Source organism: Typopeltis vanoorti, chromosome 18, assembly GCF_054136105.1.
Source record: "Typopeltis vanoorti isolate ZY-2024b chromosome 18, IOZ_Tvanoo_1.0, whole genome shotgun sequence".
NCBI classification, from domain to species: Eukaryota; Metazoa; Arthropoda; class Arachnida; order Uropygi; family Thelyphonidae; genus Typopeltis; species Typopeltis vanoorti.
The window spans coordinates 29,295,554-29,320,423 of NC_143566.1; the positions used below are offsets into that span (position 1 = coordinate 29,295,554).

Here is a 24,870-nt window from a genome sequence, read left to right on the forward strand (position 1 = left end):
AGTGTCGGAATCACTTGTAACGTGCAATGACAAGCGTAAACGAATGTCGGCGAGTCTACCTGCAATCGGCGCGATAATTCTGACACTGCCTTAGATCGCAGTGCATTTGTTTCGTGTAACGATAATTGAAAAAATATAATTCTTTTCATATTTTCAATAGTGACACTCGTCATAATTCAGCCTTGTATTTATAATAAATAAATACTTATATGTTATTTTAACAAAATAAAATAAGATTTACAAAAAATAGTTCACCCTCACCACGAACACGCACCAATAATGAAAGTTTCGTATCTCACAGAAATAACGCGCGCAAACATACGATACACTGCTCAAACGAGCAGTGTCGAAATCACTTGGAACGTGCAATGAGAAGCGCAAACGAATATCGGCGAGTCTAGCTGCAATTAGCCGAATGTGATAATTCCGACACTGCGTTAGATCGCAGTGCCTTTGTGTCATAAGCTAAAGCGTTAATCGAACAGTTCCAATTATTAACTATTCAATCAATGTCAAAACATAAGCACCTTCAACATGTATTGCATTTATATAATGTTGTAAGCGTTGTTATTATTTATAAACATAAACAAAATTTAATTTTTTCATTTTTCCCTTGGGGGTACTGCAGTGTCGCAGTGCTTATATACGAGCCGCCACTGGTATCTATCATAAATGAAACATTGCGGTTTTCACCTAACTGAAAGTGCTTAATGGGAGTCCAAAAACTGTAATTATGCCATTGCTGATGAAGCTTGTATTGGAGATCTGTAGTGGACGATATCTCATGCTGTTCATCCCTTTATTCCTCCCACACTCTAATCCTGAATAATTTTCGGCTTAACTTGAATTTATTAAAAATATTTCGAATATTATCTGAGAGAATCGTTCTCTCAGATAATATTCGACTATCCTGGACGAAATAACCATTTGTGCTCGATAGCTTCCCATTCGATGAAATTATGAACAATCTTTCTCAAAACAGTCTTTTAGTTATAATGCAAATCAAACTAGTTACACGTTCAATACTTTTCGATAATTGTTCCTGCATTATACATATTAATTAATCCTATATTAAGGATTAATCCCTAATCCTATATTAAGCACCACTGTAGCTGCTGAGTTGGAAGAACAATGGGACAATACACCCGTTGTTCTTCCATGTAAAGATTCTTCTCGTCGTAACAAATATCTATCTATCCATGGGCTTTTCCAGTTGAAGGTGCGTTAGAATCTCATACGGAATCATTAGCTTCCTGGCAGTTAATGCCCTAGGTCAGTGTTTCTCAAACTTCAGATATCCGCGTACGTACCCCTTCTTAAATTTTCATCATTACCAAGTACCCCTAATTAATTAATTAAAATTAATAAATTAATTAAAAATTAAATATCTATTTTATTTGAATTTATATGTTCATGTAAACAAAAAATATAATTTATTTTTAATAGAACAAAATTTGGAATAGGTTCCTCTTCATTTCCTGTCCATGAAAATTCACATTTCAAGTAATTCATATCATACTTACGAAGGGTTTTCATCCTCTTCCTAGTTGGTTCTCTACAGATGTCAGACAACACACTCTTATCAATTTCATTTGATCCAGATGAAATATCAATGTTTCCTTGTTGCTTACAGCTACTTGTATTTGCTATATTGCTCTCCTTTGGGGGTTTTATAAATCCAATCTTTAACCAATGATCCATACGTAAGAATTTGAAAGCTAAAAAAAAAATGCTGTATTTACTCGAATATAGCTAACTTTTTTCCCGAAATTAAAGCTAAAAAATCGTGTTGCGAGATATGTGCGGGGATTTTCGGAAACTAAAGTTTTCAGAAAAAAACTGAAAATGGTGCAACTTATCAAGAAGCTCCTACTCGCTATCACTACTTTTGTATCGAGAACAGTTTCTTTGTGTGCATCGTCAAAGTCATCTACCCAAATAGCGTCATCTTCTTTCCCATTATTTCAAGCAAAAATTACCAGTAATTTACAAGACTTTAGATACGTAGAGCAGCGAAGAACTGCATATGATTGGTGCGGTATTAACAAAAGATCGCGCGAACCAAAGACAAATTAGCATTTCAGCAGTTGAGTTGAAATGCTAATTTTCTTCAACTGAATTTCATAATATCTGAAACACATTCACTATATATTTCTTAGTTTTAACACGTTAACGACGGGGTGGTGTCAAGCAAAACCATATGTTCCACCAGTAACATATGCTTGGTCTATACAGCAGTTTCTGTTGGAGGGAGGGGATTCATTAGTTAGTGCCGTTTTTAATCCCGGTTGTCTTTAATTATGCATAGCCGAAAATTGCCACGTACCCCCTAACGACCTTTCGCGTACCCCCCCGGGGGGGGACGCGTACCACACTTTGAGAAACGCCTTAGGTAGTTCATATAGTGGATAAACCAGCCTTTATTGTTTGTTTGCCCTCCTACTGTCCAGCTTACTTTCCTGGAGTATCGCTTATCTTTCGTGTTGTAGTGTCTAAACAATTAGGCAAATCCGAACACCTGTTTAGCTATAGTAGTGGATACAGCTAATGTCGCTTCTGGTTTAGAGTATATCTTATGGAAGACTCTTGTGACATTTGAAAAGGATGAAAACGGGAATATTATACTTTTCACTCAGTGTTTCGCAAATATATTGCCAACGCACCCAATCTTCTTCCAAGCAAAGATTCGTTTGGACAGCAGAATGGTATCTTGGTGTTTAAAATCTTGTTGGTGATAAAAAGCACTCATCTCAAACACTTGGGTACGAAGCAGCTAAAGCTCTGAAATCACTGTTATGTCTGTTAGGCATGTATTCATTTGACTGATTTGTTTTGCTGGTTTCAAAAAATTGGATGCCGCGTACACGCTCAAGTGTCTCCTAGTTTGGTTATCGCAGATCAGGATCTGTTGTATGGTTTCATTATCATGAAACACAGTGTGTGGAAAAATGCCTTCATTTGCAACGACTCCAGATGTAGTTGTTAATTAGTTCACTATCTTCCTCTTTTAATAGACGGGTTAATTATTGACCTAACTATAATAAGCCCCAATAGTGATAACTTCCACTTCGTGTGATTCAAGTAAATTCAGTTCAACCACTTGAAACTTTGCTTTGGTTTACGAGCGTTTTCCTAATTCTGGAAATTCTTTATTAGCGGTTTTCTACTTGCATAACTTCTTTGGCATGTTCAAGCTTGATTCATTATCCGAGTCGTTAAGTAAAGTGTTTTTGGCGGTGTTCGAACCGAGAATCCTTACTCATAGTAAGTACGTTGCACCATAGTTGTTGGTGCAACGAAAATTTGTTTTATACCCGTTATTTTTCTGAAAAGAACTTATGGATAATTATTCAAAAGGATGTTAGGGTATTGCTAACAAAAATTACCTAGTTAGGGCTATATCAATAACTAGTAGGGTATTGATATAGCTATTATATCAATACTGTACTATTGGCATTGGTTACATTTTCTTTTTTAAAATCATCTAATTTATTACACATTTCACAGTGCTGCTTAATTTCAGTATTGTGATACATAAACACGAATTTACATTGTATACCTATTAAGTTAAATTCTGAAATTGAATGAGCATCTGAAAATATGGAAGTTATCCCATCGTATTAATTTTGGGTAACAAATTTCTCTTCAGCTGGTATGATTCAAAATTGTAAATAATTAATATATTAATAAACAAACTTTCGTGTTGTTGATCAATATTAACTTAGCTCTACGATAACTGCGCGAAGCGCGGTAGACCGATACAAGAATAGGAGCAGACGTCTAAGGTGTAATTGCCTGTCTAAATGCGACCAGTTTGGGAATGACGTCATCTTCATCGTCAGACTGTAGACTGAACTAGAAATCTACTAAAACCTGTACTGTACTATATCAAACAAAATGGTAGTTGGTGTACTCATTTCTGAAACGATCTGAAGAGTAAATATAATTTTTTTTTGCCAACGAAAAATGCGTATCATTTTATCAAGAACTAGTTCGATTTTATCAGAACACATATTCTTCAAATTGCAATATTATATTGCAATATTGCAATATCACGAGATTAATAATATCCTTAAATTACCAGGCAATTTTAAAATGTCTCATTAGAGTAGAGAGAATTTTTTCAAGTTTAATTTAAATTAATTTTTCTATCACCTATCAAGCTGCATTGTAAAAATACATCGAAGAAATACAACTAAATGTCGTGACTTACGGAAAGTTCAGACGCAGAGTCACAGAGCGCACAGTATGAGTGAAATTCATTCAGTGAAAATAATGCGATTACTGTTTTTTTAAAGTGAATTTATATCATATTGAAAAAAGAAATACGGTAATGCTTTAACGAAAAATTCATTTTCTAATGATTTATTTGGATGCTCTACCTTTGTTAAGAACACATCGTTCTGCATCTCTGAAGATTCTAATTTTTTGCTTTATTTCAACTGTGCATTTAGTTATTGACTAATATAAATTTGAATATTGTGACAATTCTGTTTAAATAAGCCCATTTCTTTCTTTCTTTTCTTTCTTTCTTTTTTTTTTTTTTTTTTTTTTTGTTGTTGTTGTTTAGATCCACCATCGCCTGCAAATTTTGCCCGTTTTTTTTAAGGTAATCGACATATTCCTACCATTGGGCCTTTCACTGTAAGATGCATTCCTGGACACTTTCGTTCCTAAAATTAATCCTACAAACCCAGTCTTAACATTATGTCCGTGCATGAACATACGCTTCATCACAGATAGATAACTTGTTAAACCGGTCTATTTTTGTACAGTTTTTTTTTTTATTTTTTTTTATTCCTGAATTTACCTTCGTATCTTTTGTTTTACTTTATTCAAATAAAATATGACAATTCTCTATGAACCCCAATGTTACTGAATATAGAAAAAGATAATTTTATTGTCATCATTTAAACTTGCAGTATAGATCTTATGCTCTGTCGTAGCAATAGCACCTTTTTATGAAATATTTTAAAAAAAAATAATAATTTAGTCATTACCAAATTAGGAAGTCATTTATTTTATTTTTATTCTTATTACACGAATATGAATAGTAAGGTAAAGTAAACTTCGATTTAATACATATTTCGTTTATGCATTTATTTATATTTTTCTTTATATTATATATTTATGCTACTATGAACGAATAAATTCTTTAATATAATTTGCTTGCTCTGTAAGCGAAAAATGAACAACTTAATTTTCGCAAGATGGTTTTCTATTGTTTTATCTATTTTCTATAAATTAAGAAACTATTGCATAGTTTATTGTTGTTCTTAATTAATACATTAATATGATTTATTACCAATTTTGAAAGCAGTCTCTCAGTAGCTGCTACAGCTTCTTGCATTGATACTCGTATTTCAATAATACGGCAATAATGCACAAGATAGTATATCAATTAAATACAAAGTACTCGTTTTAACATATTATGGCAGTGCCTATTTTTTTTTTTTTACATAATTTATATTTATGAACAAATCATTTTCAAAAAATTTTTCTAGCGAATCCTGACTTTATGGAAAGTATGCAATAAAATAATTATCTTGTTGGAAACAATTAATTAAAAATTAATTAAAATAAAATAATTAACGAAAATAATGGAAACACAGTTTTCGTCCATATTAGAGGAAAAAATCTTATTTTCTATAAGAACGATAACAATGTAAAATAAAATAAGTACTGTTTTACTCCTAAGTTTTGGAAGATCCGTTGGCAGCTGGGCTCTACCCTTAGCTGTCACTGACATCTGAGTTCAAGCCTATCAATGATTTCATAGGCGTCAGGGGAGAAGATGCGATTAACAGCTGCCACCGTCTCGTGATCCTAAAATCTAACACACACACACACACACACACACACACACACACACACACACACACACACACACACACACACACACACACACACTGGGGAAAAAAAGCTTAGCAGAAGTTCTTTAGTTGGTTGGATTCGAATCTCTAATGGTCTCTCTACTGGTTGTCCAGTGGTGCAACCTCTTTTTTCGACCAGGTAGCGACTCGTTTTTCCAGTAAACAATACGGTATATTGCGTTTCTATTTTTTTTTTGCCATCATGCAATCAAATCGCTTAGTATTGATGTAATATAGCAAAGTGTAGTATAAGGATGAATCGCGAGAAATTTAATTTAGTGTTTCTGAAGCCTGACCTTTCATTTTCTAAAGATTTTGAAACATTTGTTTTACTAATATAATTTAGGATATATTCCATTTGAGATATTGCGATAGTCCACAAATACATTTAGCGATGAGAAGCAGTCATCGATACAACTATTCCTTACGTTCTCCCCTTCCTCAAATACTGCTACTGCCTACAGCAGTGATGGCGAACCTATGACACGCGTGTCAGCACTGACACACTTGAGGGTTTCGGGTGACACACCTTGGATGTTGAAAAATATTGGTATTCTGATGAAAAAACTAATTTCAGTAATTTCAGTTTATTAAATTAATTGTATAATAATGAATTCATAGATTGTATATCAATGTCCTATTAAATAAATAGCCTAATATGATATGTATAAGTCACCATCTATGATTAAGTAGTTAAATTTATAATGCATGTATGCAAGTGGCACATCAACAACGTCAATATTTAAAAAAAGAAGATGTTTGACACACCTGGGTAAAAAGGTGTGTCAAACATCTTCTTTTAACTCTAAACGAAAGAAGGGTCGCTGTAGGCCAGTGATGGCCCACAGCGACCCTTCTTTCGTTTAGATTTCCATAGTACTCACTTCCTGAAAGAATTCTGAAAATGGACTCATCATTCAGTTTATTCAACTGGTCAACAATTTTACCTTGTATCTCTACGGTTCTGCATTCATATCTCGCGATTCTTTATTTATCTCTGATTCACTGAGAAAGACAGCTGAAACAAGTTACGAATTAACAGGGCAACAGCATCACCTCTAAGCCACAATGCAGCGTCCCTTTATTCTGCGGTTACTTACACTCACGCCCAAAAAATAGTCAATCTGGTTGAAAATATTGAATTTTTGCTTCAGTGACTAAATCCATTGAACAATATGATGGCTGGAATAAATGTTTAATGGGGGAGGAAGAATTATTATTATTTAATAATACTCTCAAAAATACATACGACTGTTGAAAATGTTATTCCCTTCTAACTGAAAAATTTGCAAGTGTTATTCATAAGGAAGATGCATATAATGGATAATTGTAGGCCAGTATTTTTTTCCATTTCTTTTACAAAGAAATGGAACAAATATTTCATATTTAAGAGCACCCTAGACAGAAATCACTTATTGACTAGAGCGCAACATGATGTTGTAAAGGGACGATTGATCTTGGCAAATATCATGACTTTTTAAGAAGCGGCTACAGAGAAATATATTATGGCAACAGTTGTGATAGGATTTCTTTAGATTTCATTCTGATGACGAATTTCATTCGTCATCAGAATAAATTCATTCAATGTAATAAATTCATCAGAATTTATTAAATGATTATAACCATTAAAGTGAATAAGAAATGATGGCAGGTAGACGAAGCAGTGCTTTAGAGGAGGAGAGACTCTTAGAAGCTAGGTAGTTAGATGTGGAGCACCCCAGGGTTTGGTTTTAGGGCACTTATTTATTTATGATTTGGGTTTGAATGTTACCAGTAAATTTTCACTTTGCTTATGGCATGAAACTGGGCACAATTGAAAAGTATTTGGATCACTCTATTTCTTTCTAGGTTGATCTTAAAATACCAAACAGTGGAATGTAAGGATATGCTACTTGGTAAGAGGATAGATAGATAGATAGATATCAGTTAAATGGAAATTCTTTGGAAGGAGTTACAGAATATAAGAATTTTTGTTGATAACCAATTTTACATTCGGGAATCATATTGTCAAGACGAGTAAATTCAGAAGACTATTAGCTCAATTAAAAGAAGTTTCACTTGTAGAAAGAAAGTAATTATCTCTCTTATAAGTCTCTGAATGAAAGCCATATGGGATTACAAGTCTCATTCCTAATGGGAACTAAGAAAATCCAGAATTCGTTGGCCAAGTTGCTGAGCACATGCACACGATTCACATTGCATCGTGTGCATGGATGTTTTGTGATTATCTTTCAGTGAAAAATGAATTTCATTTCAGGAAGAGACACCACTCTACTTTATTGAAGGCCTGAAGTGACTTAAATAATTCCATGATTCGTCTTAAATCTAGGAATATTTCTAATGTACTAAGATTACATGGGTGTGGGTCACATAAAAAAACAAGTTAGCCCACTGAATATATAGCATACACAGATTCTGATTCTCTTACACTTGACTGAGTCAGGACCTACTTGGAGATAGTACCATAACATGGGCGAGAAACTTGCTCCGTAAAAAAAAAAGAAAAGAAAAAAAAGTTATTAAGCATGCATATAAATATTTTACATACTGGCTGCCATATGTAGTCTTTTTAACATATTTTTCATTCAGTCGACGTTTATTCAGTTTACTGATTTGCAACGTATGACTATGAGGTGTAACCGTTCGTGAAACTTGCAGACTCTAATAGTTATTAGGAAAATACGGTGATTCATCCATTTCGGCTCGCATCGAGTCGAGTCCGGTCAGCGGTCTCGTGTGGACATCTCGTTACCAAGAATTGAATTACTATGCTGAATATCCACTCTATTTTTCTAGTATGCGCTGGGTAGTCAGCAGCAGGGGAAGCGCATAATTAGTTTTTTTTTTTTTTTTTAACGTAAAAATACCTGTTACGTTGCTGATAGATGTAATGGTAAGAAGCTGGCGAAGAAAAAATTTCGGACTATAAGGATTAGTTTTTTAGATTACAAAAAGGAGAATGGTATTCAACAAAGGTTTGCTGCTGCTCACAGATTTGATTGTTATAAGAACGCATTAGATAATTGTTATGGTGGATGATAAGCTAAATAATGTCGTATATAGTTTATCTAATGAGAAATTAATATACCATCAATAATACTGATAATTTGGCATATTTATCATTACTATCTCTTCTTGATAGTAATGATAAATATGCCAAATTATATTGTATTATATGAATGATAAGTTATACAATACCAACATATCGAACAGTATGCTAATTACTTATAACAACCATTTTTACTGCGAATTTTGAATGATACTTCATTCAATCTTTTACTTCATATAACTAATAAGTGATTAGTTATATGAATAATAAGTAAATTAGTACAGAGCGTTATAATAGTCATTATTCAGTGTTATTATTATTGTTAAATTTTAACGACATTTAATGAAAAATTCATTAGTTGACGATAACTGTTATTGATAATTTTTATTGCTGACAGTATTAATATAGTGATGTCAAGAGTTATTTAATGAGTGTTATACAGCAACATAGCAATAATGATCAAAATAATTAAAAATTAAAATTAAAAAACGAGATTAAAGAGGTTTTGAAAATAACTTGCATAATCTCTCCAATACTAGCGAGCCTCCGTAGCTCAGTCAGTATAGACGAAGCCCTTTGGTCAGAAAGATCTGGGATCGATTCCCGTCGGTGACAGGAGGAAGCTTTATCTAGTCTCTTTCGATTAAAGGTGAGTTAACCGGTCTCATACAGAGGTGGAGAGTTTCTCCCCAGTAACTGGGGTTTTTGATCCCTCAAACAGGCAAACCGGTCCCGTGAACACACACGGCTACAGTCATAAAATATACTACGGCAAGGAAGGCAACTGAAAACCACCTTGCTCATAACCATCTCCCTAGTATGGTAGCATATAGTCATACGACTATGGTAGCATATAGTCATACGACTATGTGCTACCGTATGACTGAGGGAATAGCATAGGACTAGCGAGCACAGGAATTCCTAGAATAACAACACGTCATTCCTGGTGCATGTATTTTATCGAAATTCGGTTCGTTGTAAAAACTGTTCGAGCCATCTTAATTTTTATTTCAGTCAGACCATTTACAACAGGAAAACAACAACAAAAAAAAAAGTTACGATATGGCGGGATTTAATAAAGTTGGTATTTTATTAATGTTATTTCTATATTCATTTAACAGGGTTTACAGTCAATGAGTAACAAGAAACACGAAACAGTATAATGAAATCTTTAACTGGCAAATGAGTCCAATTCGGACTTTATCTAAAAGCTTAGGAATCGACTACAAATCATCATAAAATGTGAAATATCCTTAAAAGTGCCGTTTTCTGGAGTTGAGATGGCGTTATATCTGGTAGGTTTAACTTTTCCAGTTGCTTAAATTGTTCCTATAACAATTGGAACTGTTTATTATCGCTATTATTATTTCAATATTTAGGATATAGACTAGAATATGGTACCTGGTTCGGTTTCGGACTATGCATAATAGAGGCAACATTTAACATCGTGTCAACAGCGCATACCAAAAACAGCTCTCAAACTTTTGAGGCGCTCTTCGATCTACTATTAAAATTTCTGAATTTTCCAGACATGATACTTTCGTAAAAACGACAGAAATTTCTACTGTGAACAATTTCAAATTGAATCCTATTTAAATAGCCTTCTAAAGGGACTTCAACTTCAAAAAGTCCGCGCTTTCAGCACATTATCCAGAATTCCAAGTCACACTGAGTACTAATTAGTTATGTATTCTGCATAATACTCTTAATTACAAAGATTTCTGAATTCCTGTTGCACAATTCCCCTTTGTCCCCACACATACAAGCCGCACTTTTTTTTGTATGTCTAGCTATATTTTTCTAATAAATATTAGATTCAGCAAAGATTTACACTAGGGTAATAAACAAAAAATTTGAACTATTTTATATATAAGCAATAGAGTAGTGAATTTTACAAGGATAACAATGTACGATAAGTAGTTCTACGTATGACAATTTCGCACTAGTTCATATTAGATTGACATCTCTCATTCTGTTCTCGTATGCGAAGAATATGCGCACTGAAGTACTAGTAATCAGATCAGGAAATAACTCATATATCAGTTAATGAGTAATATAATTTTTTGCCAATAAAACTTTTCATGGACTCCACTTTAGGAACCCCTCGTCTAGAGAGAACTCATAATATAATATATGTAAATTACTTGAATTCTTGTTTCAGTCGGACTATTTCAAAGGGCATTCTGCAGTACAAATTTCTCGATGGTGCACATCACCTAAAACAGCCGTAGATTTAGTTGTGATGAAGAATGGTGTCATCTAGAACGCATCTTTTTCTATGATTGTGTGCAGTCATTTTTTTAATGTTAATTTGTTTTTTAATATTAATAAGTAAAAAACAACAACATTGATTTTCGTCTTGACCGGAGGATCTTTATAGGAGCTTTGTCAGTTAAAAGTGAGTTGAGTTAGTCGGTCTCAGAAAACACTCGCGTTAACGGACAGTGTATAATGTGGTGCACCATGTAGTGGAAATGGTGGATTATCTTCCTTTTTTTTCGTATTAGGCCTAATGGCCTATTACGGAGCTGTCCAAAGCCGTACCCGTCCTGAGGATAAGATGGCTAGTCCTATGCCTCCCGGTGTGTCATATGTCTGTAGATGCGTGTGTGTTCATGGGACCGGTTTGCCTGCTTGCGGGAGGAAAAACCCAGATAAACTGGGGAGAAAAATCCTGCAGTCTACGCCCAAGAACCTAAATTGGCTATGTCTGAGAAAGATCCTAAGCTCCTCACGTCAGCCACGGGAATCGAACCCAGGGCATCCTTTCCCAGACATATGGTTGCGAAGCGCATAGACATGATGGATTATGTAGTGTATAATTACCTCCCGCCTGGGATTCCATGGGGTGTAATATGTAATAATAATAATAACACTTTTGTTTGTTAGTAATAGTATTACATTTCTTTCAGTATTTAGTAGGCAATGGATAATTCGTTGAGTTCATGCAGTTATCACCATAGATTGATTTGTCTTGTATCTCTGGTGGAAAGAGAAATTGTTAAAATAATAATAATAATAATATATGAGCGAGAGAGAGAATTACGTTAAAATATTTTGGTTATTCCACACGATAATCGTCAACTGTCGTGGTGAATTTTCCGTGCACGTCATTAACGGTTTTCTTTTGAATGCTTAAATGTACAAATCTGCTGTTATGCCAATTAAACTGCACATTGTATAAATTGCAAGAAAAACAGTCAAATCAAAACGATTGTATACTACAGATTAATCACATGATTTGTTAAATGTTATAAGCAGAAGATATCCATACGAAATTAAACCCGTCTCATTACTGCTTCGTCATGTCCATTTCAGTTCATGTATATGGGGAATTGAATGCTCTTTATCTTGAAGTACAACCATTTGTAATTATAGCTTCAGCTGCGTACGCATGCAAGAATTATATCTCAGTCTTGTACAAAGAAAAACCACAGTGCTGTACTGCATCACTACATGCTCAGTACACGTAAGTTTCTTGATATGTAGTTGTTGCCTATGTTAATTTATGGTGGGGAATTCATTGAATATTGTGCATTACCGAATCCACAGAATAATTAATATCCTCGCCGATATTTGTTACAGAGTCTATATTTATGGACATAGCCTGCTTGATTATGCATAGTTCATTATGTGCTGATAAGGAAGGAGTACTTTCCAAAATATTTCTGTACATTTAACGCTCAGTATTTTTCTCAAGTAGGCCTATTTCATTAGTAATTGATTTTTCGTAGAACAATCTGAAGTACAACACGGCACACTTGTCCTTTGACAGGGATTTGAATTACCATCAAGATATCGTCAGATTCCTGCTGTAATTTTCCATAAGGAGTGTACTGGATGCTATTATACTCATATGTGAGTAGGTTTACATTTTTAATAACTTCCTATCAGCATCCCCTCCTTCAAATTTAAGTTATTTTACAAATTGCCGTTTTTCGAAATTTACAAATTTATGCAGATTATGTTCTCTGAAAAATTACAATGAAATCAATATGAACGCAATCCATGCATCATTTCACTCATATTTATATTATACAGTCATACAATCTGCTATGCACAGTATTCGCTATGCAAAAAGAACATTATATATATATATATAATCATTTCACTTCTATCAATTCTATATATATTTATATAGAAATATATATATATATATTTTTTTTTTAACTTAATAATATCACTAGTATTTCTTTAGCAAATGCACAATTATATTTACATCCTTTACTTATAATAGATATCCTGTCAAGTGAGTAAAAACAGAGATTTAGCAGTAAAAAAAAAAAACGGACCTTCATTTTTTTACCAACAGATAATTTCTGAATGTTGTTGCATTCCTTTTATATGTCAAAAACGTTTGGGGATATAAATCTTTTTCAACCATTTTTTCCCCTAATTTTTATTTTGATAATCAAAACACATACAAACCAAATAAAAATTCTGTATAAAAGTATATAACAGATGTAGAATTACTTTTACTTTAGTAAACAAAACTAAATACATTTTTAAAAGTAAAGTTGATAAAATACTTTACGCTTGGAAAGCTTCTAAGAATGCGATTTGCTCAGGTCCATTATGGTAATCAATGAAGGAATATCTTAATGCATTCCCTATTAAAGTTCAAACGCGTGCATAGCCTTTGCTTCAACTAGTTCTACTCCACATATAAACGAGTTTATACTTGCTCAGTAAAAGGAAAATAATTGTATTACTAATATTTATAATTGTTATATTAAAATATAATTAAATGTTAATATTGGTAGGGTAATATATTCATATATGTAATATGTAAATATAATTAAACTTATTAGGTTTTAGTAGTGATAAAATTAAAGTATATTTGACTGGGAACGCATGCGTTGAGAAAACCACACGGCATCAAATGCTAAAACAGAACTAACGAATTCATATTACCTTAGTGTTCTCTTAACAAACGGTTGGGTCGAGATTAAAACCTTGAATAAAGTATATCTAACATTTGTAAAAAAAAAAAAAAAAAAAAAAAAAAAAAAAAAAAAAAAAATTCCCGCCCGTTGAAACTGTTGGAAAGCTGGAGTCCCAGGCCCAAAATAACACAGTTTATCTGCTTTTCATTCATTTCCATTTTGCTTTATATTAGATTAGATTAGATTGCGATAGAATTAATAATAGGATAGTAACAACAATGTAGAACAAAAGCGGAACTTATTCATTTTTCATAAGTTGCACATTTATTAGTATCGAAATTATTCGTTGGAATTCGAAACCTAAATAAGTTACGAGATTAACAAAGTTCCTTTTTCAGTCAATAGCAATATATAACAATTAAGTTAAATTTTGCTGTTCTACAGTTAAACCTCGATACTTGTCATTAGCGTGTAATCCCGTTTTTCAAAATAACTGTGTTGTATTGCTTTTTGTGTCATTAAGTAATGTCAGAGTTCCATTCTCACATAAAGAAATTATTTACGTTATTTAATAATTTGAACTTCCATAATCTTATAAAAGTGCATACTGATTTAAGTTCCGAACTGCCTGGATGACGACCAGGAAACCAACACGTGCTTCTGAAGAAACAGCACATGCGTGTAGTCGCGCGTTGCAGTTCGGGATAGTATATGCATTTTTTTTTATCAGCAATTTTTAAACTATTAAAGCAATAGTTTTTGTGTAAAATTTCATTTTGCAACTAGTCGTTTCGTTGCTTTGCTTAGCAGCTGTTGAAGACGTCAAAGTGAGATATAGTAAAGTGACTGCTCTCTCCGAAAGGGAGGGTAGCCATGCAGGTGCACGGACTAGCTACGTAACCTTGCTGGCGGGCAGGCGAGGCCCGGGCACCTTTGTGCAGCAGACCATAGCCTTGCTTGGCTTAGCTGGTGAACTGTCGTTAGCTGAAGAGCGCGGGTCATTGGATTGCTTGCCAACCCCCCGGGGAGGCATGCCTGGTGCGTGCCTTCGCGTGTGTGATTGTACTCAGGCTCGTACTACAATGGGATTACTACCAAACTTGGCAACTACTGCGCAAAATGGTTGGCACTTCATTTGCGCCAGACGTATCTTTTTTCGTTTTTGTTTATAGTGTTATTATTCCTCTTTGGGTGATTTGTGCAAGTCGACTAAGTAATAAAATATGCAGAAAAAATAGCGTTGCATTCTTGACATTACAATTATGTTTCGCTATTGGAGAAAAGCTGTAAACTCAATATAGAAATTATAACTGTTTATAAAGCATTTTTAAGTCTTGTTTTCAATTGAGACACTTGTTGGAAAGTCGAACTACATTTGCCAATCGTAAATGTAGTTCGGTATGTTTCTTTTGTTTACGGTTCAATACAGATTACGAAAACAAACATATCGTTAAGCGCATGTTCCAAATGTTACATTTAATTTTAGTTAAATCAATCTTCACTTTTTTTATTTTTATTTTTTATTTTTTTACCAGCATGTAGGTATACCAGTTTTCCATGAAATTTAAATTTCCATCAACTCTTGCAACTAGCGGATCCAGTCGTCAATTTTGGAGGTTGCGATTGAGAAACTATGAGATGGATGGTGGATGATCGGAAATACCCATTAGACTTTTTAATATTTGAATTTTATATTAATCCGAAATAAGAATTTTGTGATGGAGTCATAAAGAAACTAGATTTAGAATTTTAAATTGCATTTAGGTTTCCTTTCCTTTTATAACTGAAAATTTATCATATTTTTTTTTTTTGCCTTGATTTGTTGGGGGTGGGGGTGGGAATTGGGATGATGAATATTCATCATATTCCTGATTTTAGATCTGCCATTATTTAGAAGGATAAAAAAACCTCTCCACATAACTTATTTTTCTAAAACAGAATTTATTTCTGGACTTGAATAATAAAAATAATTTGCCTCATATTTTTACCTTATATAAAATTAAAAAAAAACGGAGTACTAAAATTTGAGATCACAGATTTTTTTTACAAACTCTGATGGGATGACATCGCATCACTGATGGGATGTCACCCCACAGGAGTTTGTAATAATAAAAACATATCGGTCACATCAGTTGATGCTATGGTATATCTACTTTACTTTTGCTATTTCTGTATGAAATCCTCAACAAGGAAAGATTTAGCACTATGTTATTAGAATTCTGACTTTTGAAAAATAACTAGAAAAATATTAAGTACTGTTAAAAATTTATGAATGTATTTTATTTTTTACATGATCCCTGCTAATGAAATGTAAACTAGTCATGCATTTCATACCGTGTAGGGGCCTGATTACAAACGGTGGGAATTCAGCTCTAGAGACTAAACACGGTACTTTTACAAACCACTTCGGGCCTCGGCTAAGCAGTAGTTATCTTGCACTAGGCATGCAAAATAGTCTGTCATCTAAAAGATATTTGCAAATTCTTGTGATATTTTTAATCCACAGACTGTTAGTTGGAAATACAGATATTACAACAGTATGGTATTGTAATGTTACAGTGCACAGAATATGTTTTTTTTTTATATGAACCACCCACAAAATGCTGTAAATCTATCATACATTCTAGACTATGCATGGGCAAAGGTTAGTAATTCAGTTTTTCTTGTAGAAAAGAAACTGAATGTTTTCAAGCTAATTTAGGATTCTAGTAAGCAGTCTGGTGTAATTGCACTGGGAGACAAATCATCTGTCACCTAAAGACATTCATAAACATCCATGCCTACAGTTGGATTCAAACACACTACCTGTTGGATGGAGAGCAAGTATTCTGTGCACTTGACCTATCAGGCTGAATGGCCATTAAAGATAATTTAATGGTCTGGAAATGCTTAAGGCCCAGACATTATTTCTTAATAGTTTGGTTGATTAGGCTTCACAAACTTATGTGGCATATTTTATATACTTTTTTTTTTATTATGAAGGATTTTTTTGACAGTAAAATATCTCAACTGTATCCTCAGTTAAGCATCTGATTTTATTATGATGCTTCATTATAGTTATGTGCTGGTTTCCAATCTTTGGAAAACAAATGTTGTAAATATCACATCATCAGTGAATAAAGGGTACATGCAATGGAATCACAACCACTCACCAACAAAAGTTTGTTTGCAATAAGAGTTTGGTTGATACTGTACTTACTTGTTGCAGATGTTAGATATAAACCCATTTTACTTAGTGGCCTGCAAACAGTTATTTCCTAAGTGCTTGTTCTAGGACTATGTTGTACTGCTTGAGGCATATCATGTTTATTTACAACACCCAATGATATTTAAATTCCTGCACAGATGTTAGTGCACAATAGTTGTTTTCCAACAACAGTTCTCAATTATAATTATAAAAATTCATAAAAGAACTGAATGTTAGTGGTCAGCCCAATAATATTATTAATGGAATGCTGTTTACAAGTGCTGATATTGCATGTCAGTACCAAACATAACTAGACCAGCATACATGCATACTCAAGTCAGGCAGTGCTGCAGTTACTAGTAGCCACATTGTAAAATGACCATCTTCTCCCCACCATCTAAAATTAGACATGTGTGATGTAATCTTATTTCTTAAAATCACTCCAAGAATAAGTTTGGCAGTTCTTTCTGAGGTATCTAGTCATTTAATGTGCTCTTAACTTGTGAAGAATATCTAATGACATAGCTATCCAAATATAAAGTGAATACATACAGGCTTTTACCTTCACGAGGGGCATATATTCAGGTTGTGCAGTGCACACCCATGGAATGGCAGTATCACCGATATTATATTTTTGCATTCATTCCTGTTAAAGACTCCCCTGATATTCCAAAAATTAACACAATATACTAATGCATCATAAAGAGGACACTTTCGACGCATAAACATTGCATCACATTTGCGTTAATAGCCCGGGCATGCAGTCACAAATATGAACAACTTTAAGTCCTTTGAACAGATATACAGATGGCACAGTGAGTAAAATTTTTAGTGTTCCAGTGGGTTTAAAACACCCAGAAGGTGAGGCAGGGTGTGTGCTGAGACAATAGTACCCAGAAATCAGTGGCTGTGATTGGTTATCGTGTCAACCAATCCAACTGGCCCAAATGAATGCTTTCATTTGTCGTGAGTTTTTGTTTTCTGAGTTTCATCTGTTTTGCATGTGTAAAGTGTGAACTGATGTGTTTAGGCCACTGACATAGACGATATATAATTAATATATATATATTGTCTTTGTTTTTAATATATAATTTTCTATAAATAATTTATAACTTTTTTGTCCATATTTGTTTGGGGAAACTGTTGACGATCTACTGAATGTCCCATTTTTTGCCAGAGCTTTTATGGGTTGTATGATTGTAGTTGAAGGAAGTAAGCCTCGTTCTTTTCTCCCAAATTTTACACCTTTTGAGTAATTCAAAATACAGCAACCAAAAATACCATTCTCCTTCATTATTGTTTTCTAATATATATCTTAAAACAAACATATTGTTTCCCACTCTATGTAGATTTGGTTACAGTTAATTCTAATTAAAGTATTTCAAATTATCTTGCATTAAATAGGCCTAAGTTCGATTCTCGTCGCGACGGGAGGAATCTTTATCTGGACGATTTCAATCGAAGGCGAGTTAGCCTATCTCATACGGAGGTAGCAGGGTTTTTCTCCTGGAACTCTGGTTTTTCATCCTGCATACAGACAAATCGGCCCTTCAGAACACACGCAATTTACACACAAAAATATAGTTGTGGTGGTGGGCGGTTGATGGAGATGATTCATAGTAGAGGCCTGGTGTAGTGGTTGAAACAGTTGTAGGTGTCCTCCCATGATGTCTTTGGACTCCTTGGAGGTATCAGGAATAATAATAATAATTAACTACATTGGACCAGTTAAGATGAGCATTGATGCGCTATGCACTCTTAACTTTCATACATCAATAAAAATGCAACCATGTGGTCAAACTGATGTGAATTTTGTAGCACAGGTTGCATAAGCCAAACAACAGCACACCCAACCAAAATGTGCATGTGACACTACTGACCATATGAAGCTGTTAATAAAAATGTAAAACAGTTGTATTTGTTCAAGTTATATTGCTTGATAGGTGGAAGCTCTAGTCAGCCTGAAAATGTCTGCTCAGGCAGGTGTGGGGATACTCACAAGCCCTCGGCTATCAGACTGTGTTGCTGAGTGGATCCTATTGTGGGGATGGGCATGTGTGTTAAGGCTTCAGATGAAAAACCACAACTTGGCTGTGCTGCAAGCCTATGCATCTAATCTGGAGTTAGAATACTCTGCCTTTCTAGAGGAAGTGGATGCTGCTTTTGATAGGGTGGCAGACACGGAATCAGTCCTACTAATGGGTGACTTCAATACACATGGTGGAACAGATGACCAGACGTGGAGGGATGTGGTTGGGAGGAATGGAGACCCTGTCCTTAACGCGAATGGGTTGAAATTATTGGACTTCTGCTGTACTAACAGCTTGTTCATAATGAATACCTTCTTTCAGCACCGAGAAGTCCGTAAGTATACCGGGTACAGGGATACACTTGGACAAAGGTCTCTGATTGGCTTCTTTATAGTCTCAGCAGACCTGTTTTCCTCAGTGCTGAACGTTCGTGTGAGAGAGGGGCAGAACTGTCAACTGACCACCACCTTGTTGTCTGCACTCTATGGCTTCAGAAACCAGATGCTACCATCAACGCTGTTAGGTCTGAGCAGCTATACTGTGTGAAATGGGAGGCACTGGAAAATGAGGCTGTGAGGAAGAATTTTGCAGATGACATTTCCTCCAGGTTCAAAGAGATTCCCAAGCATACTGCAGATGTTGAGGAGGAGGAGTGGGAGCTGTTCAGAACTGCTGTCACTGCCTCTGCATTCTCATGCTGTGGCAGAAAGCGGCTTGGCATGGTGACGGGCAGTGAGGAAAGGACACCTTGGTGGAACCAAGAGGTCCAAAAAGCTGTCCTGGCAAAAAAGGAGGTCTACCTAACATGGCTTAGGGTCAGGTCACCTGAGATGCGTTTCTGGTACATTGAGGCACGAAAAGTTGCTGCTGAGGCAGCAAAGCAGAAGGCTTGGGAATCCTTTGGAGAAAGATTAGACTCATCCTATGCAAATGCAAACAAAGTATTCTGGCAGACCATCTTCAAGGGAGTGCATAGCAAGGGCAATTAAGGCCTCTTATGATTCACTTTTAATAACCGAGAAGGATATCCTCCACAGATGGAGAGAATACTTTGAGAGCCTTCTTAGCCCGGGTGGCCCAGCAGTTGTGGACATCCAAGAGGTGCAGATCTGGGCGATGACTAGTCTCATAGCAGAAGAGATCCATTTAGCAATAAAATCACTAAAATCAGGCAAGGCTGCTGGTGATGATGAAATTTGGCCCGAAATGCTAAAAGCCTTAAATCGAGACTAGGTTTTCTGCCTGACTTGAGTGTGTCAGGCTGCTTGGATATCTGGGCGAGCACCAAAGCAATGGCAGACAGGCATAATAATACCAGTCTTCAAGAAGAGAGACCAGAGAGATTGCAGCAACTATCGTGGCATCTCTCTGCTCAGCCTGCCTGGGAAAGTATATGCTAGGTGCTTGGAAAGAAGGTGCAGGAGCATAGTTGAATCTAAGTTCTAGGAAGAACAATGTGGCTTTCGTCCTGGTAGAAGCACAACTGACTAAATCTTCACTTTACGGCAAGTCTTTGAGAAATCTTGGGAACATGCATAGAATGTCTACACATTTTGTGGACTTCGAGAAGGCATATGACCTGGTTCCTCGGGATAAACTTTGGCAAATAGTATAGGAATATGGAGTAGATGGCCACTATTAGATGCCATCAAGTCCCTGTATGAATGCCTGGAGTTTTGTGTTAGGATAAACAGCACAAAGTCTGAACCTTTCACAGTCTCCGTTGGCCTCCATCAAGGTTGTGTTCTGTCACTCCTTTTCATAATATTTATGGACTGGATTGATAGGCACAGCTGAGGCAGTGAGTGTGTCAGAATTGGAGGAAGTAGCATTGGATGTCTTCTTTTTGCAGATGATCTAGTTCTGCTTAGCTCTTCCACAGATCACCTCCTGTGGACCCTGGATAGGTTTGTAGCTGTTTGTGCAGATGCCAGAATGAAGATCAGTTTGGCCAAAACTGAAACATTTGTGGTCTCAAGACAACCATCCCAGTGCGCTCTACATGTGAGTGGAGTCCCACTGAGGCAGGTGGAGAAGTTTAAATACCTTGGGTCCATATTCGCGAGTGATGGAAAGTGTGACTAAGAGCTAGATAATCGGATTGGCTCAGCAAGTGCAAGGAGCTTGGCTGATCAGTAGTATTGAAGCGAGAGTTAAGCCAGAAAGCGAAGCTGGCTGTCTTCAGTACTGTCTGTCTCCATCCTCACCTATGGTCATGAGAGTTGGGTAATGACCGAAAGAATGCCGACACGAATCCAAGCGGCTGAAATGAGGGTCCTTTGAAGGGTTGCTGGGCTGACAAGACTCGACAGAGTCAGAGGCTCTGCAATTCGGGAAACTCTCAATACTCAACTTGCTTCTCCTTGTTGAGAGATCACAGTTATGTTGGTACAGGCACCTGGTCAGAATGCCACAAGAGAGGCTCCTCCAGCAGGCCCTCTTTGCCAAGCCAGAGGGCGGGAGGCACCGTGGAAGACCAAGGACTTGCTGGATAGATATCCAAAACCTTGGTGGACACGTTTGGGAGTCCCACCAGAACACCCGAGTTTGGTGGCAAAGGATCGTGACCATTGGAAGTTCCTCTTGCAGGTACTGCCCCTCACAACTCAGTTAGGAAAGGTGGGCCTTGAAGATGAATGAATGATATTGCTTGAAGAAACACTTACTTGGAGGACATAATTTTCCTTGCACTCTCCAAAATAAATATCTTGGTTATAACAAGCTTTTGATGGTAAATACATAGTATTTGAAAAAATATCCTTTATTCCAACTTAACTTTCATTATACATAATGACATCTGATTTACTTTAAACTGACTTAAAATGAGAGTGTAAACCAGTATCTAAAACACTGTATGTAGCACTGAGTAAAGACTAGATAATTAAAGGTAGTTTTTTTTTAACTACACTGATTACCAGAGGTTCATATTTAATTAATATACATTTTCCCCAAGATTTATTAAAATTATCAAATGATTTCACCATAGGTCTTAACTGCTTCATAGTTAAGTGGTTTTTTTTTTCTTTCCTTTGGTGCTTATTAAAATCTCTTTACCATAACGTTAGCATGATGAGCATATCTTCATATTATAAAACTTCATATTATAAAATTTAATATTAGTCTACGTTGTAATTTCCTTATCACTAGCCCTTTTTAATATATTGTTGGTGTACACAGTAGGTTTGTTTCATAATTGCATAATACAACAAATGAACACCTACCTTCCAAAATACGAATTATCTCCCTTTCTCATAGAACTCCCTCTGATGCCAATTTCTTAATTCCAATCTCTGAATCCTTACAGTTAAGTTAATGCTACCATGTTTTAATCACAGTTTTCAGTGATTTCTCATTTTCAAAGATGCAGATATTTTTTTTTTTCTCTTGAGCTCATGAAATTATTATAGTGACTCTATCAAAGTCACCACAGGAATCACTACCTGTGGTGGCAGAATGGTAAAGCCATTGCTTTACCAAAGACAGCTGTGGGTCCAGCTTTGGAAGTTCATTAAGGTTATTTAAAACAAAAAAGTTTTTTGTTTTCTCTTGTCTATTATAATACTTTGACTACAATAAAAAAAAATACAATAAAGATGTTCTTATACATCATTTTATTTTTTAAAAAATAAAGGAAAAATTACAGACAGAGACAATGAATATAGCAAGAACATCAACTACATCCAGAATGGAGTACTTATAGAATATAAATAAAGCATTTCAGCTATTTAGGCACAACTTTTAGTGGAATATGGAAATAGACAACAGAATTAGCAAAAGCTGGCATGGTAGGAAGTCAACTGAATAAAATTATATGAAATAAGAGAGCAATTAGTCAAAATACTAAAGTAGCTATGTACAAGACTGTGCTAAAAAAAAAAAAAAACAATTTTTAAATTATGGATCTGAGAGCTAGGTTAGAAATAAAACTCTTGATCAAAGACTGGAGACCACAATTAGTGGAGTGAACAGATGGCATCAATTGCAGAATCATATTAAAAACAAGGACATTAGGAATTAACCTGACATTGTTACCATTCAGGAATGTGTGAGCTGAGCCAATCTCAGGTGATATGGTCACTTAAGCAGAGGCCAAGATCTAGGTGAATTGATGCATTGAGAAGTGCCGTAGAAGACTGAAATATAAATATGATAATACTGGAGTCATGTTATCTGATAGTTAACAGATTAATTTGGAGGAAAATTGTCAATAGTAATTTTAGCAGTGATGTAAGCTTTTCATGTAGTGTTATGTGATATCTTGTACATCCCCCGAGGGAACACATCAGGAATTTGATGATCTTCTTATGCATGAAAGTGTGCATGTTTCTTTTTCCCCACATGTTTTACAGAAGTCAGGTAAAAATAAACTGAATTTACTTATCTTCATTGTCAAATTCCTTTTAACTCATTTCTCATCAAACCTCATTGATGCATCAAAACTTCTATCAGTACACCTTATATCAAAACTGATATTAATACATCTTAATATTCATATTTATTTTAATACATATTAATAAAGTGATAATGAATGCTTATTTACATATATTTGTATGTTTTTTGCATTTCAACACTCCTTAATCCATTCATTCCAGGCTATGTATCATGTCTTATGTTGTATGAGTTCAGCACAAAACATGTCCTGGTATGAATGTGTTAACTAAGGCTCCAACAGTTTTAATTTCCTTGTTGGAATTATTATGTTTTTAGTTTCTCCTGTGCTTCCTTGTGAAATGATTTCCAAAGATATGGAAACAAGCCATCCTTAAATGACGTCTCTTCTCAAGTGTGATGTCTCTCTCTCTCTCTCACACGAATAGTAATAAAAATACTGGAAAAATTGTTCAAAAAGAGAATTCAAGAATGGGTGAATAAGAATATAATACTCTATGAGCAGCAATATGGCTTTGTGAAGAGTCAGTCATCCCTTAGTAATTTACTAACTTTTTATAACTGGAGTGACAGCTGAGTAGGATAAATGAAATGGTTACACAATGATTCTATCAGATTTTGCAAAGGCATTTGACCAAATACCACAGAACTCTGTTATGCAAATTAGAACAAATGGGGATGGATAAGACTGGTAATGTGGATAAGAGGGGATGGCTTCTGGATAGATATCACAAAGTGATATACGAGGAGCAGAATCCAGGTGAAAGCTTGTGACTAGTGAGTGCCACACAGTTCAGTGCTAGGACTATTACTGTATAATTTGTACATAAATGATGTATGAAATAACCTGAAAGGAAATATTCAATTGTTGCTGATGATGCAAAATTACTAGATTAAAGTGAATCAAGTGATGTGAAGAGCTTGCAGGATGATTTAATAGGCTGTCAGTATGGGCAAAAGATAATGGGTGCCATTTTAATATGGAGAAATGTAAAGCTGTATGTTTTGGGATAAATAGATTACAAACAGTGTACTACATTTGTGGAACTGTACTCCAGGAAATAGATGAAACTAGGGATTTAGGGGGTAGACAAAGCTAAAGTTTAGAAGACATATTGCTAAGGTAGCTCATAAGATTACTTGGCTGTTGAAAAACACACCAACAAGTAGACATGAGGAAGTTATTCTCATTATAAGGCCTTGATATGTCCAGGTCTAACTCCTAGGTTTCTTGGAGATGAGGAGGGGTGGTGGAGAAGATTTAGCAATGAGCAACCAAGAGGGTTAGTGGTGTGTGAAACATTCCCTATTAGGATAAATTTGAGGATGTGTGGACTGCAGAAGTTGGTTGATAGGCAAAAAAGAGAGGATATAATATAAACATTTAAGTTACTTAAAGAATTTTGTAAGATTGATGCAGGGAAAATGTTTCAGCACTTGGCTAGAAGGTTGAACA

General features: G+C 35.1%; 1 protein-coding gene across 5 annotated transcripts in view; it reads left to right on the forward strand.

Annotated features, from left to right (window-relative positions):
• Window positions 1-24,870, forward strand: part of Atx-1 (Ataxin 1) — a 116,213-nt gene that overhangs the window by 29,565 nt on the left and 61,778 nt on the right. Inside the window, exon 2 of one of the 5 annotated variants that reach the window (XM_090407883.1) lies at window positions 12,657-12,780. The exons of 3 other annotated variants lie outside the window; for them this stretch is intronic. Coding sequence is in view for 1 of the 2 variants with exons in the window: in XM_090407878.1 (XP_090264004.1) it covers window positions 14,840-14,930 (91 nt within the window). In the remaining variant the exon portion in view is untranslated. Of the gene's footprint in view, window positions 1-12,656; window positions 12,781-14,654; window positions 14,931-24,870 lie in introns of those variants that run through there. One more of the 5 variants, XM_090407878.1, reaches the window with a different exon arrangement.